The following is a 12,536-nucleotide window of genomic DNA, read 5'->3' as shown; positions in this document are numbered from 1 at the left end:
AGTATAATATAAATAAAAATATAAAATATAAATTTTTAAAATATAATTTAAATAAATTAAATATATTTTACATACAACATAAAGAATTCATATTATATTTCTGTTATTATTAAAAATCGATTTATATTGAAAAATAATTATTACATATTATATTATTATAAGAACAATACAAATTATTATTATTGTTATTTTTAATTATTATTATTATTATTGTTGTTGTTATTGTTATTGTTATTATTATTGTTATTGTTTAATACAAATTATTATTGTTATTGTTAATTATTGTTATTGTTGTTATTGATTAATTTTATTATTATTATTGAAAAATAATTTTTTACATGGTATAGCATAATGTGATGTAAAATTCTGTCAATATCGTTATTCCAAGCTAAAACTTGTACTTTTCTCCCAGATCCATTATTTAAATAAAATTTAAATACTTTATATTGTTGTTTACTTCCAACGGTTTTAGGTATTTCGATTCCGTCAACATATCCTACTATTTCACTATAAGAAGATTAAAAATAATAAAATATTGTTTAATTTATAGAATTAACTTATAAATTACTATTACTTCTAAATTTGTTTAAATTTAAAATATATTTACACGGAAGAATCATTTATTTTGATGTCATCAAATATTTCATTGGAAGACAGTAGTTCCATAGAGTTTATTTTTTCTATTTCGTCCCGAATATCTTTAATATTGTCTTCTAAAGAAATGTCAGAATCAGACATTTTGAAATGATCTGTAATATAAATTAAAAACATCTGTAATATATTCATGTGTATTTAGGCCCGGTTGCACCAACACTTTTTGATTTTAAGCGAGACTTAAAACTCTATCTATCTCGTTTTAAAGCTGAAAGAGAAACAGAGACAGAGACAGTTTAAGTTTTGCTTAAAATCGAAATCACGTTGGTGCAATCAGGCACATAAAAAAGACACATAAAAAATTAATAATATAAATAATATAATAAATATCATCATCATTATTATCGTCATCATTAATGATAATGACGACTCGATGTCAAAATCATCAAATTAACGTTAATAATAAAAATTAAAAAATGAAAACATATTGAGAATAAGTAAAGAAGGAAAAAAAGGAATAGCTAAATTAGAGGAAAAGATTAGAGAGGAAAATGATAAAAATAAATAACGAATAAAAAAAAAGTTAAATTAAAAGAAAAATTGAAAAAAGCATATATTTTATATAATATATATGAAATACAGATAAAATCTAGCATACCTGATATTACAAAGTGTTACGTGTTACGTTGTGTAAATATTAATTGACTGTTTGCGACTTCTTTACACGAAATCTGTCATTTATATTTGCAACTAATAAAATGAATGTGTAATTGATTTTCTATTGTACATTTACTTCATAGTAAATAACATTAAGCTTATCACACACGAAATGACATAAATTGTATAAAAATAAAACATTTTTAAGCCAAAATTTTTTGTTTTGTTAAAGAAATTAATTTTACATTTATTTTGTAATAGTACATAATATACATTACGTATTTTATTTTTTTTGTATATTTTTATTTTTATATAATGGATGTCTAAGTGTTTGTTTTCGAGGAAGTAACTGTCTACTCTGTCTAGGTGTTTGTCGTTGAGAAAATATGTGTCTAGGTGTTCGCCGTTGAGAAAGTGGGTGTCTAGATATTCGTTGTCGAATGACTAAATGTCTAGGTGTTTGCTTTTGAGAAAGTGAATGTTTAGGTGTTCGTCGTCGAGGAAATGGATGTCTAGGTGTTCGCCGTTGAAGAAATGGGTGTCTAGATATTCCTCGTCAAGAACTTAGTGTCTAGGTGTTCGCTGTCGAGGAAATGAATGTCTAGGTGTTCGCCGTTGAGGAAGTGGATGTCTAGGTGTTCGTCGTCGAGAAACTAAGTATCTAGGTGTTCGGCGTCGAGGAAGTAGATGTCTAGGTGTTCGTCGTCGAGGAACTAAGTATCTAGGTGTTCGCTTTCGAGGAAGTGGGTGTCTAGGTGTTCGCCGTCGAAGAATAAAGTATCTAGGTGTTCGCTTTTGAGGAAATAAGTTTCTAGGTGTTCAACGTCGATTTATATACGGTATATATTTTTTTCTATTCTTAGAAATATTTTCTTAATAATTAAAACTAAAGTTTAATATATTAGTTCAATACGTTTCATATAAAAAAAAATTAATAAATTTATTTACGAAATATCGAACTAAGACTAAAATTACGTTTTTTTATTTTTGATTATAAATACCGACATTAGATTTAGTATAGTACTAAGACCGGTATTTATAGTCTATTCATATTTCAAAACCATCTTCTGATTGGTTTATGATTTTTAATATAAGAAGTAACTATGAATACTAGCCTATGAATAAAAACGCAATTATTAATTCTATCGTAATATTTAAAACAAAAAAATTTTTTTTTACCGTAATATTTTTTCTTTCTTTCGTAGTATTTTTTTGTTTATCCTATTTCACGCCATGATGTAAAAAGAAAAGTGAAACAACATCATGGATGCGCAGTAGTCCATAATCTCGACCAATAAGAATTGGGTTCAAATGTTCAAAAGCAATATTATTGTTGCCTCTTGTTTAATTTGAAATTAGATTAGGCTGGGTCCAAAACCATACTTTATAAGAGGCTGTAAGCCGTAATAAGTCATAAATTGTAAGTATGTAAAAAAAATGTAAGTATGTAATTAAAATGTATATAATTTCAATGGAATATGTATGTATTATACATACATACATTAGACTTTATTTGAATCAACACAGTCATAATTGAACGATTTTTATCAGACATTGTGTATATTAATAAGTGCTCGAAATATTTTAATCAAAACATATTTATGCACTGTCACTATTGAAAATCTACAGTATACTTAGTAGTAGTAGTAGTAGTAGTAAATATATGCAGGTGGGTTTAACCAGCCTACTACCGCAACCTATATCCATGGAGATCCATTGTCGCTCCCTGCTTGTTCCGTAGGTGTTCGATACTCGAATCAAATTAAATTATTTGTGTTACCGCGCGATTTCTTATTGGCGTGCCGCTATGAGATGTATCCGCGGCGCTACCTATCTATCGATTGACTCTCTGCGCATGACGCTGTGCGCGATCATCGATCCGTTGCCGGATTGTACCAGATCTCGATCAACCGCCATACCAATCACCACGTGCAACTAGCATTGTTGCCTACGCGTTTGATTCCGCCAATAAAGTGTCCTTGTGAACGATATTGTATTTAATTCACCCTCAAATCAGAAGAATAAGAGATTCTTCGGCTACGCCTCGCGAAGCAGTTGTACCGCGAAACGGTGTGGTGTGCAGCAGCACTCAACGGAAAGCATTTTTCGTACATTTGGTCCTTCGAGCCGGATGCAAAGTGGCATCTCAGTGATCTTGATGATCACGAGGGTTGACAAGCGGCACAGAATCAACGCATCGAAGTCCATCAGGACATAGTCAAGGCGGAAGGTATTTGTGAGCGTCTCAAGGCTCATCGCCATAACAAGAGTGTCTCGAATCATCGGGACAGTCGCTGTTACTAACAAGCAAGTAGCAACGACGCTATTGCAAGCCGGCGACACGGCCGGATAACATTGACGATAACAAGAGTGTCTCGAATCATCGGGGCAGTCGCTGTTACTAACAAGCAAGTAGCGACGACACCAGCAAGCCGGCGACACGGCCGGACAACAACGCCATTGAAAACCGGCAGACAGCCGGACGACATCGACGAACCGACGACATCGCAGACCGGTGAGACGGCCGGACGACTTCGACGACACCATCGCAGATCGTTGGGACAGTCGAATCATATCAACGACGCTGTGAAACATCGAAACGAGCAGACGCCGCCAATCGACGTCGCATTCATTTTCATTCTGAGGATCAAGGGCAGCCAGCCATCTTAGCGTGCGCGCGCATCATACTAGACAAGGTAGGAAAACTGTACAGTGGTAATCGCCAGTAAATTTCATACGCGATTTGTTTTCCTTTTCTCACATTTTCAAATATGGCCACCGAAGATGTAGCAGGGCTTAAGAAAAAGCGCGCGATTCTTAAAGGTTCGTGCACACGAATACGAACGTACGTTGAATCGGTGCGCGTCGTTACGCCCGCAGTAGCAGCACAGCTGCACGAGCGAAAACTTAAGTTAGACGATAAGTGGGTCGAGTATAATAAGATTCAGTCACATTTAGAATTACTTGACGATAACGAGAGTGATGATCGTGCCGATTTCGAAGACGCGTTCTATGAATTATCAGCCAGGATTAAGGAATTACTAGATTCATCGTCATTAGCTTCCCGCGAGGCGGCGCAATCGACGGCGACGTCGCACAGTCGCGAATCATTCAGCGATGTCTCGCGCGTTCGTTTGCCGAAGCTCAATCTTCCAACATTTTCGGGCAGCTACGAAGAGTGGTTCCCGTTTTACGATAACTTTAGTTCGGTGATACACAATAACGCGACACTTAGCAACATACAGAAATTTCAATATTTACGAGCGTCGCTTACCGGAGAAGCGAGCAATATTATCAACGCTTTAGAGATGACGGACGGAAACTATACAGTCGCGTGGACTCTGTTAAGCGAACGATACGATAACAAGCGAGTGATCGTCGAAAATCATGTGCAAGCTCTTGTTGAAATGCCTCGCATGACAAAGGAAAGTGCTAAAGAATTACGGAAGATCGCGGACACCGCGTCTAGACACTTGCATGCGCTTCAGGCGCTGAAATGTCCGACCGCTCATTGGGACGATCTTCTTGTTTACATTTTGAAATCGAAGTTTGACAAGCTTACTCTACGAGAATGGCAGGCGTCTCTAACGGGCACCGAGCGGCCCACGTTAGATCAGTTTTTCAAATTTATTACACATCAGTGTTTAACTCTCGAAGCAACTGACGGGCATGGTGGCGGCGGCGCGAAGGGCACCGACGCACGGCAACAGGCCAATAGTAAAAAACAATCGGCATTGGCGGCAACTGTCAAGTCCAATTGCCTTTATTGTAAAGGCGAACATTCAATTTACCATTGCAAAGAATTTCTGGCGCTGTCGGTTTCGCGTAGGCAAGCCGAGGTGCGTACTCGAAAAATATTTCAATTGTTTACGGTCCGTTTCTCATGTGGCGACCAATTGCACATCTGGAAATTGCAAAGCATGCTCTGGGAAGCATAACACGTTGCTTCATCAGGGTTCGTCATCTGAACGCGGAGATAAGCAGGCAAATAGTTCGGAAGAGTCAAAGTCCACTGAAGGGTCTTCATTGGTAACCACGCATACTTCCAATGGGGTCGCGAACAGTGACGTACTCTTGTCAACAGCGTTAGTTTACGTGCCTGATAGCGAGGGCACTCTCATCCCGTGTCGGGCACTACTCGATTGTGGATCGCAAGCAAATTTCGTTTCATCAAGGTTTCTATCAAGGCTCAAAATAAATCCGCGGTGATAAAACGTATCTATTTCCGGCGTCGGCGGTACAGTTTCAATGTTAAAGCAAGCGGCAAGAATTAAGGTGCATTCTCGGCTAAATTCATATAATGTCACTATCAATTGCCTAGTGGTTGATAACGTAACGGAGAAGCTTCCGGCATTTTCGCTCAAACGAAATGAGTTCGATTTTCCTCATAATGTTAAATTGGCAGATCCTCGCTTCAACGTGTCGTCCGAGATTGACCTTCTCATTGGGGCAGAAATATTCTGGGACCTATTATGCGTGGGACAAATAAAGGCTTCATCAAAGCACCCCACATTACAAAAAACCCGTTTTGGATGGATCATGGCGGGACGTTTAGATAAGATATCCCAGTCTTCGTCAAAGGTGCTACCGTTACATGCATCTATTTCTAATAAGCAACTACATGCGGAACTAGGCAAGTTCTGGCAGCTAACTGACTCAACAGATAAAAAGAGTGAATTCACAATTGAAGAAAGCATTTGCGAGCAACATTTTCAAAACAATGTTGGTCAAAATGAACAAGGTAGGTTCGTAGTTAAATTGCCGGTCAGGGATCATTCACTTACTAAACTCGGAGAATCTCGCGAGATCGCTTTGAATCGATTGAGGGGATTAGAGAAGCGTTTTGATCGTCAACCGGAATTTAAGGCTTTATATTCCGAATTCATAAATGAATATGTGAAGCTGGGGCACATGCGTCCAGTAAAAAGCATACAAAGCAGCGAAGAATCGCTATCCGTTTTCTTGCCGCATCACGGCATATTCAAAACCACGGGTCAAATTTCAAAAATACGAGTAGTATTCGATGCTTCGTGCAAGGACAGCAGTGGGTTGTCTCTCAACGACGTGTTAATGGTAGGTCCAGTCGTGCAACAAGATCTTGTATCTATCTTAATGCGGTTTCGAATGTTTCGATATGCCATCGTAGCCGATATTATAAAAATGTATAGACAAATATTAGTGCATCCCTCCCAAACTTGTTTGCAAAGAATTCTGTGGCGAGAGAATCCTACAGATCAAGTTAGCACATACGAGCTGCTTACCCTTACGTATGGCACATCCTCAGCGCCATATTTAGCAACAAGGTGTCTCATCTACCTTGCTAATTTATTTTCTTCAAAATATCTAACAGGATCGAAACACCTCATCTGTGACTTTTACATGGATGACATGCTTGCGGGAGCAGATACTATCAAGGAGGCAGAAGTCATCCGCGACGAGATGATTGAGCTATTACGAGAAGGAGGTTTCGAATTAGACAAATGGGCATCCAATTGTCCCGGTTTGATGAAAGGCCTAGACAATCAAAACAATAAAATAATCAACATTAACGATGATATCGAAGCTCGCATTCTTGGCATTCGGTGGAATCGGGTTAAAGACACCTTCCACTTTCATTGTGAGCCCGTGCCGGCTTCTAAGTTCACCAAGCGTATTATTGTATCCGAAGTTACGAGAGTATTTGATCCATTAGGGTTGTTGGGCCCAGTCGTAGTGCTAGCCAAACTCATTATCCAAGAATTGTGGCAGATAGGCATTGAATGGGACGAAGCTGTCCCTCCAGACATTCACATGCGTTGGATTACGCTCAGGTCACAATTAGAAGTTCTCAATCAGTTACAGATTCCTCGCGTGGTCAAGTTTGACTCCAATTCGCAGTTGGTACAAATACATGGCTTTAGTGATGCGAGTCAACGCGCATATGGCGCTTGCGTGTATCTTCGTACAAAGGTAGGGCCTCATAACTATCGAATTGAGCTGCTGTGTTCCAGGTCACGAGTTGCGCCGCTTAAGGCGGTATCTCTGCCGCGGCTTGAACTGTGCGCAGCGCTGCTGTTAGCTAGACTTATTTCAAAGGTTTGTGAACCAGTGCAATTGGAGCATGCAAAGAAGTTTTTTTGGTCAGATTCCATGATTACACTTAATTGGATAGGCGCACCATCGCGGAAGTGGACGCCTTTCGTAGCAAATAGAGTTGGCGAAATACAGCGACTCACGGAATTCAAAGATTGGCAACATGTCAGGTCTTCAAACAATCCCGCCGATGTTCTGTTGCGCGGCTTAAATCCCAAGGAACTAATCGATAATGATTTGTGGTGGCACGGACCGCCTTTCTTACAAGATGATGATGACCTATGGCCCAGGGGAGATATTATTCAATCGCACGAGGATTTGCCAGAATCAAGGATGGTGTCTTCGATTGCGACTTTAACAGAAGGTTGCGTCATCAACCAGTTGTTAGCTAGATTTTCGCGTCTTAGTAAGATCATACGAATCGTGGCGTATTGTTTGCGTTTTTCGAAGAAAAATCGTCCAAGCAATCCATCGATTCTTATATCTCCCACAGAAGCATCACATGCTTTAAATATCGTATGTAAGGCTGTACAGAAACAGTCATTCTCAAAGGATTACGAAGTGTTGCAGAGAAAGGACTCAATCGCCGTCACCAGTAACATACGATCGCTAACTCCATTCATTGACGAATCAGGACTCCTGCGGGTTGGCGGTAGATTAGGCAATTCGAATTTAGAAAGCAACGCGCGTCATCCTATATTGATTCCGCGTAATCACATTCTCACTCAACTCATTATAGAGCAAGAACATAAAAGAAATTTACATGCAGGATTGCAAGCCACTATGGCAAATGTTAGGCAACAGTTTTGGTCATTATCTTTGCGTTCCGCAACACGCAGGGTGATCCAAAACTGTATTACGTGCTTCAAGGTTAAACCACGTTTTTCCGAAGCTATTATGGGCTCCTTGCCCGCGGGCCGCGTTACAATGTCTAGACCGTTTACGCACTGCGGAGTTGACTACGCCGGTCCGGTTTCGATCAAAGAAGGCAAAAGAAGAAACGGGAAACATTCAAAGGCCTACGTGTCCATCTTTGTTTGTTTTGCAACAAGAGCCGTGCACATAGAGCTTGTCAGCGACTTAACAACCGATGCTTTCATCGCGGCGTTTAAAAGATTCATATCGCGTAGAGGAAAACCCTCTAAAATGTACTCAGATAATGGAACCTCTTTCGTAGGCGCTCGTAATCAAATCAAAGAATTGTAAGATTTCTATCATAGTCAGCGAGCGAATTCGGATATACGACAATTTTTACATGAACAATCTATTTTGTGGAGCTTCATTCCTCGAAACGCGCCACACGTTAGCGGTTTATGGGAAGCCGCCGTCAAGTCGGCAAAACACCACTTGACTCGCATTGCGGGACAGGCGCATTTGACGTTCGAAAAGCTGCAAACGGCACTCTGCGAAATCGAAGCAGTACTCAATTCACGGCCAATTACACCATTAAGTACCGATCCTAATGATCTAGAATATCTTACTCCCGGTCATTTTTTAATTGGCGAACCACTGAACAGTTTTCCGTGCAGAGATGTGAGCGATGTAAATGAGAATCGTCTGATTCGTTGGCATCGGGTTGAGCAAATTAGACAACATTTCTGGCGCAGATGGAGCACAGAGTACCTTCATTCCCTGCAGGAACGCACGAAATGGAGAGCGAATAAAGGCCTTCAGCTACAACCTAATCAACTTGTTTTGATAAAACAGCAAAATTTAGCCCCTTTACAATGGATGTTAGGGCGCATCCAACAAATTCATCCGGGCGCGGATAATGTCGCGCGAACTGCTACAGTGAAAACTGTCAATGGCTCTTTAGTGAGACCACTGTCTAAACTTGCCATACTACCATTGGAGTTGCAGAACTCACATCTCAGCTGTGACGCGAGCAATAGCTCGTAAATTTCCTTTTTTGCATTATGTTTCATTTGTCTAGCTAAGTAAGTTTATATAATTCATGTTTACAATGTTATTCAATAAGTTAGATTAAGTTCAGTAAGTGTTGTGAATCTAGCATTAAGTGATATTGTTTATTTGTCTTTAAGTTGACTATTCTTTCGCAACGCGATGTTTCAGGTTGTCTTTGAAAGCTACCCTTTCAAGGGGGGCGGCGTTGTTCGATAGTCGAATCGAATTGAATTATTTGTGTTACCGCGTGATTTCTTATTGGCGTGCCGCTATGAGATGTATCCGCGGCGCTACCTATCTATCGATTGACTCTCTGCGCATGACGCTGTCCGCGATCATCGATCCGTTGCCGGATTGTCACAGCGAGTAAAAGCGAGTCACATGAAACATTAACAAACGGTTGAGATAGAAAGATATTTCTGTCCTTTTTATGTTGCTCACAGTTCTACACTAGCATTCCTGTTCCAGTATTATAAGTTCTATATTCGTACTGCGACTAGCACAACTCGCACGAATTTGCACCGTTCGCACCTCGACTCGCTCTCAAAACAGATAACGCTGCATTAACTCGCTCGTTAAACTGCAAATTTCAATTGCTCGATTTCAAACGTTATTCATATGATTCCTTGTATGTCATCATAATATTCGCTTGATTATATTATGATTTCTAATATTAAAACTGTTGACTCGAGAGTGACACACCCCTCGACTTCTACGTAGTTGTTCTGTCAAATCTGACAAAAAATCTGTAATTTTGACAGTTTGACAGTTTCTCCAGAATTTTTAATTCTGTAATATTTAAAGGTAAGTTTTAATATAAAAACGCGCACACACGCGCGTATACACATACAAACCTATATGCACGTACGCACATAATACACAAATATATAACAAATATAACCCTTCTCTCTCTCTCTCTCTCTCTCTCTCTCTCTCTCTCTCTCTCTCTCTTTCTCTCTCTCTCTCTCTCTCTCTCTCTCTCTCTCTCTCTCACACACAAACACTCACTCCCTTTCTTTTTTGCTCTCACTACATACAACTTTAACATATCTAATATTTAAAAGATATTATATTTTCAGAGCACAATAGTGTATAATTCTATAAACGCCCCAAAAATGTACTTTGGTGGCTCAAGATAAGAGACTTGTAGTGTCTTTCAGTTTTTGAACACAGCCGGAGACACTACCACATCTCCAGATATTAATCTTTCGGAAAAATCTGTTAAACTGTGCACTTAAAGAATACAGGTATGTTTTAATATAATTTTATATATTTTTATATGTATGAATAACGCGATATAACGTAGGATAGTATTTGTGAAACTGGCGTATCACTTCGTGTAAAATCATTAGATCTCGATAGTTCTCTAATAGTTCTGTATAATTCTTGGTAGTTAAAATAAATAGCTCTGGCCACTTAAAGCAAAAAGCAGCTTAATACATAATGAAACGTCAAGTTCATAAAGCGACTCACTTTGTTCGAAGAAAAAAGTTTTCGTTATAGATTTTGTATAATTTAAAAAATAGTACATTATGTAATATGTGTGGTAAGTTGTTTATTGTGCGACGCGGGCGCGGGAGCACACGAGCGAAGCGAGTATAATACAATTATAGCACATGACTTGCAAAACGAACATAATAATATAATTTAAATAATTTTAGATGGAGTGGATAAATCTGTGACTTCATTTTCGATTGCAGTAAATGTTCGTTTTGTATTATGTATTTTTTCATGTGCAGTTGAAGTGATTGGAGCATTGTAAATTTCATTAACGATCATTTTTCCAATTTTTACTTTATTACCTACAGAATCTTCGACATAACTTACTACGACTGTCGAGCTCTTCCAACCTCCTTGTCGTTGAATGTCAAGAATACTCGCGCTTGAATCTGCTAACAAAGTAGCTGAAGTTCTTCGAAATGTGTGGCTTATGTACTTTTTTGGTTCATTCAATTTTAAATAAGCAGCGATAATTTTTAGAAAATTTGTAATGGTGTTAATTTCAATCACTTGTTTACTGCACTTTCCTTTTTTTCCTTTTTTTAAAGTTACCTGAAAATTCAAAATGTATGACTTGCGTGTTTTCGCTACAGAGTATTCGTAAAAAAATTATTTCACTTACTTTTATTGTCAAATATTCGTCATCGGGAGCTTCTTCAATAAATTGCTAACATTGTTCGGGAGACAAAATTTTAGCTTTTTTTACTTCGTAACTTTTTGAATTTTTAATATTATGCTTTGCTTGAACTGTACTTCGTAACATGGAGTATATCGTCCATACACTCGATGGAACTTATGTTTCGGATCATTCTGAAAAATAAGCTAAAAATGCTGCCTCGGATAAAGTATTTATTTTGTTTTGATCTCCACTGCATAAATTTTGCATAAGTTGCTTCGTATTTTCTTTCAGACTTCGCAGGTTCTTTGCTCTTTTTAAAACGTCCGGAAGTAGAAATTCTTCACTAACATTTTTTGACACAGATTTTGAAGTCTCCCGAATGACATTCATTTCTACAACAGTACGTTCATGATGCACTTTTTCTACATTAGCCACTGAAAATTAATTTTTGATTATATAGAAAATATTTTTCGTAAAATATTTGCTTTGTTTTTGCTTTCTGATATATACTTACTGATTTCATCTGAACGTTATTATAAGTTGAAGGACACTTACATACTGTGTTGTCGTTTTGTCAATAGTTACTTTTATTATTGAAGAAAACTATGCTTACCCCCCCCCCTCAGATGCCCCGAAAGGACACTCCAGTCGGCGCGTTTCTCCGTATTATTATTTGTACGAGCACTACCACTGCATTGCGTTATTTTTCATAACGCAACGCTTTTACGTGGGATTAGAGAAATAACTCAAAGGCTTCAGATATTGGCTATTTACCGCACGCAAAAGCGTTGCAGTATAGGGCACATTACGTGCACGCGTGAGGAAAATATATTTTCTACATGATTTTTTCTAGAAAAAATTCAGACTCATCTGTGTTTCCTATAAAAACAATAAAATAAAAATTGTTTAAAAATTAAAAAAAAATATTTACTGTCAGAACTTTTTTTAGAACTTATGTAGAACTGTATATTTTTTAAGATTCTGTAAGATCTTGACGAAAACTTTCGTAGAACAAAGTGTGATGCTGTGTAAACTTGGCGTTTCAGTTTGTACTAATTGTAAGCTGTTGTTTTGCTTTTTAATGACAGAAACTATTTGTTTGAACTATTAAGAACTGTAGAACTATTGTAAAATAAAGCCAAAATTCTCAAAATTGAATAATTTTCAACGAAGTGATACATCAATTTCA

General features: G+C 37.9%; 2 protein-coding genes across 2 annotated transcripts; both read left to right on the top strand.

The window, feature by feature from the left end:
* The first annotated feature begins 4,022 nt into the window (after positions 1 to 4,022).
* LOC108780820 (uncharacterized) lies at positions 4,023 to 5,189 on the top strand. Its single transcript, XM_018548637.1, has one exon. The coding sequence runs from the start codon at positions 4,023 to 4,025 to the stop codon at positions 5,187 to 5,189; it is 1,167 nt and encodes a 388-aa protein (XP_018404139.1).
* A 310-nt stretch (positions 5,190 to 5,499) lies between these two features.
* LOC108780819 (uncharacterized) lies at positions 5,500 to 9,222 on the top strand. The gene is made up of 2 exons (XM_018548636.1): positions 5,500 to 8,525; positions 8,601 to 9,222. Exons 1-2 carry the CDS (start codon positions 5,500 to 5,502, stop codon positions 9,220 to 9,222), a joined length of 3,648 nt encoding a protein of 1,215 aa, XP_018404138.1.
* The last annotated feature ends 3,314 nt before the right edge of the window (positions 9,223 to 12,536 follow it).

Source organism: Cyphomyrmex costatus, unplaced genomic scaffold (genome assembly GCF_001594065.2).
Source record: "Cyphomyrmex costatus isolate MS0001 unplaced genomic scaffold, Ccosl1.0 scaffold743, whole genome shotgun sequence".
Taxonomy (NCBI): domain Eukaryota; kingdom Metazoa; phylum Arthropoda; class Insecta; order Hymenoptera; family Formicidae; genus Cyphomyrmex; species Cyphomyrmex costatus.
The sequence above is the reverse complement of the archived record's forward strand: the minus strand, read 5'-3'. Positions and strand labels throughout refer to the sequence as shown.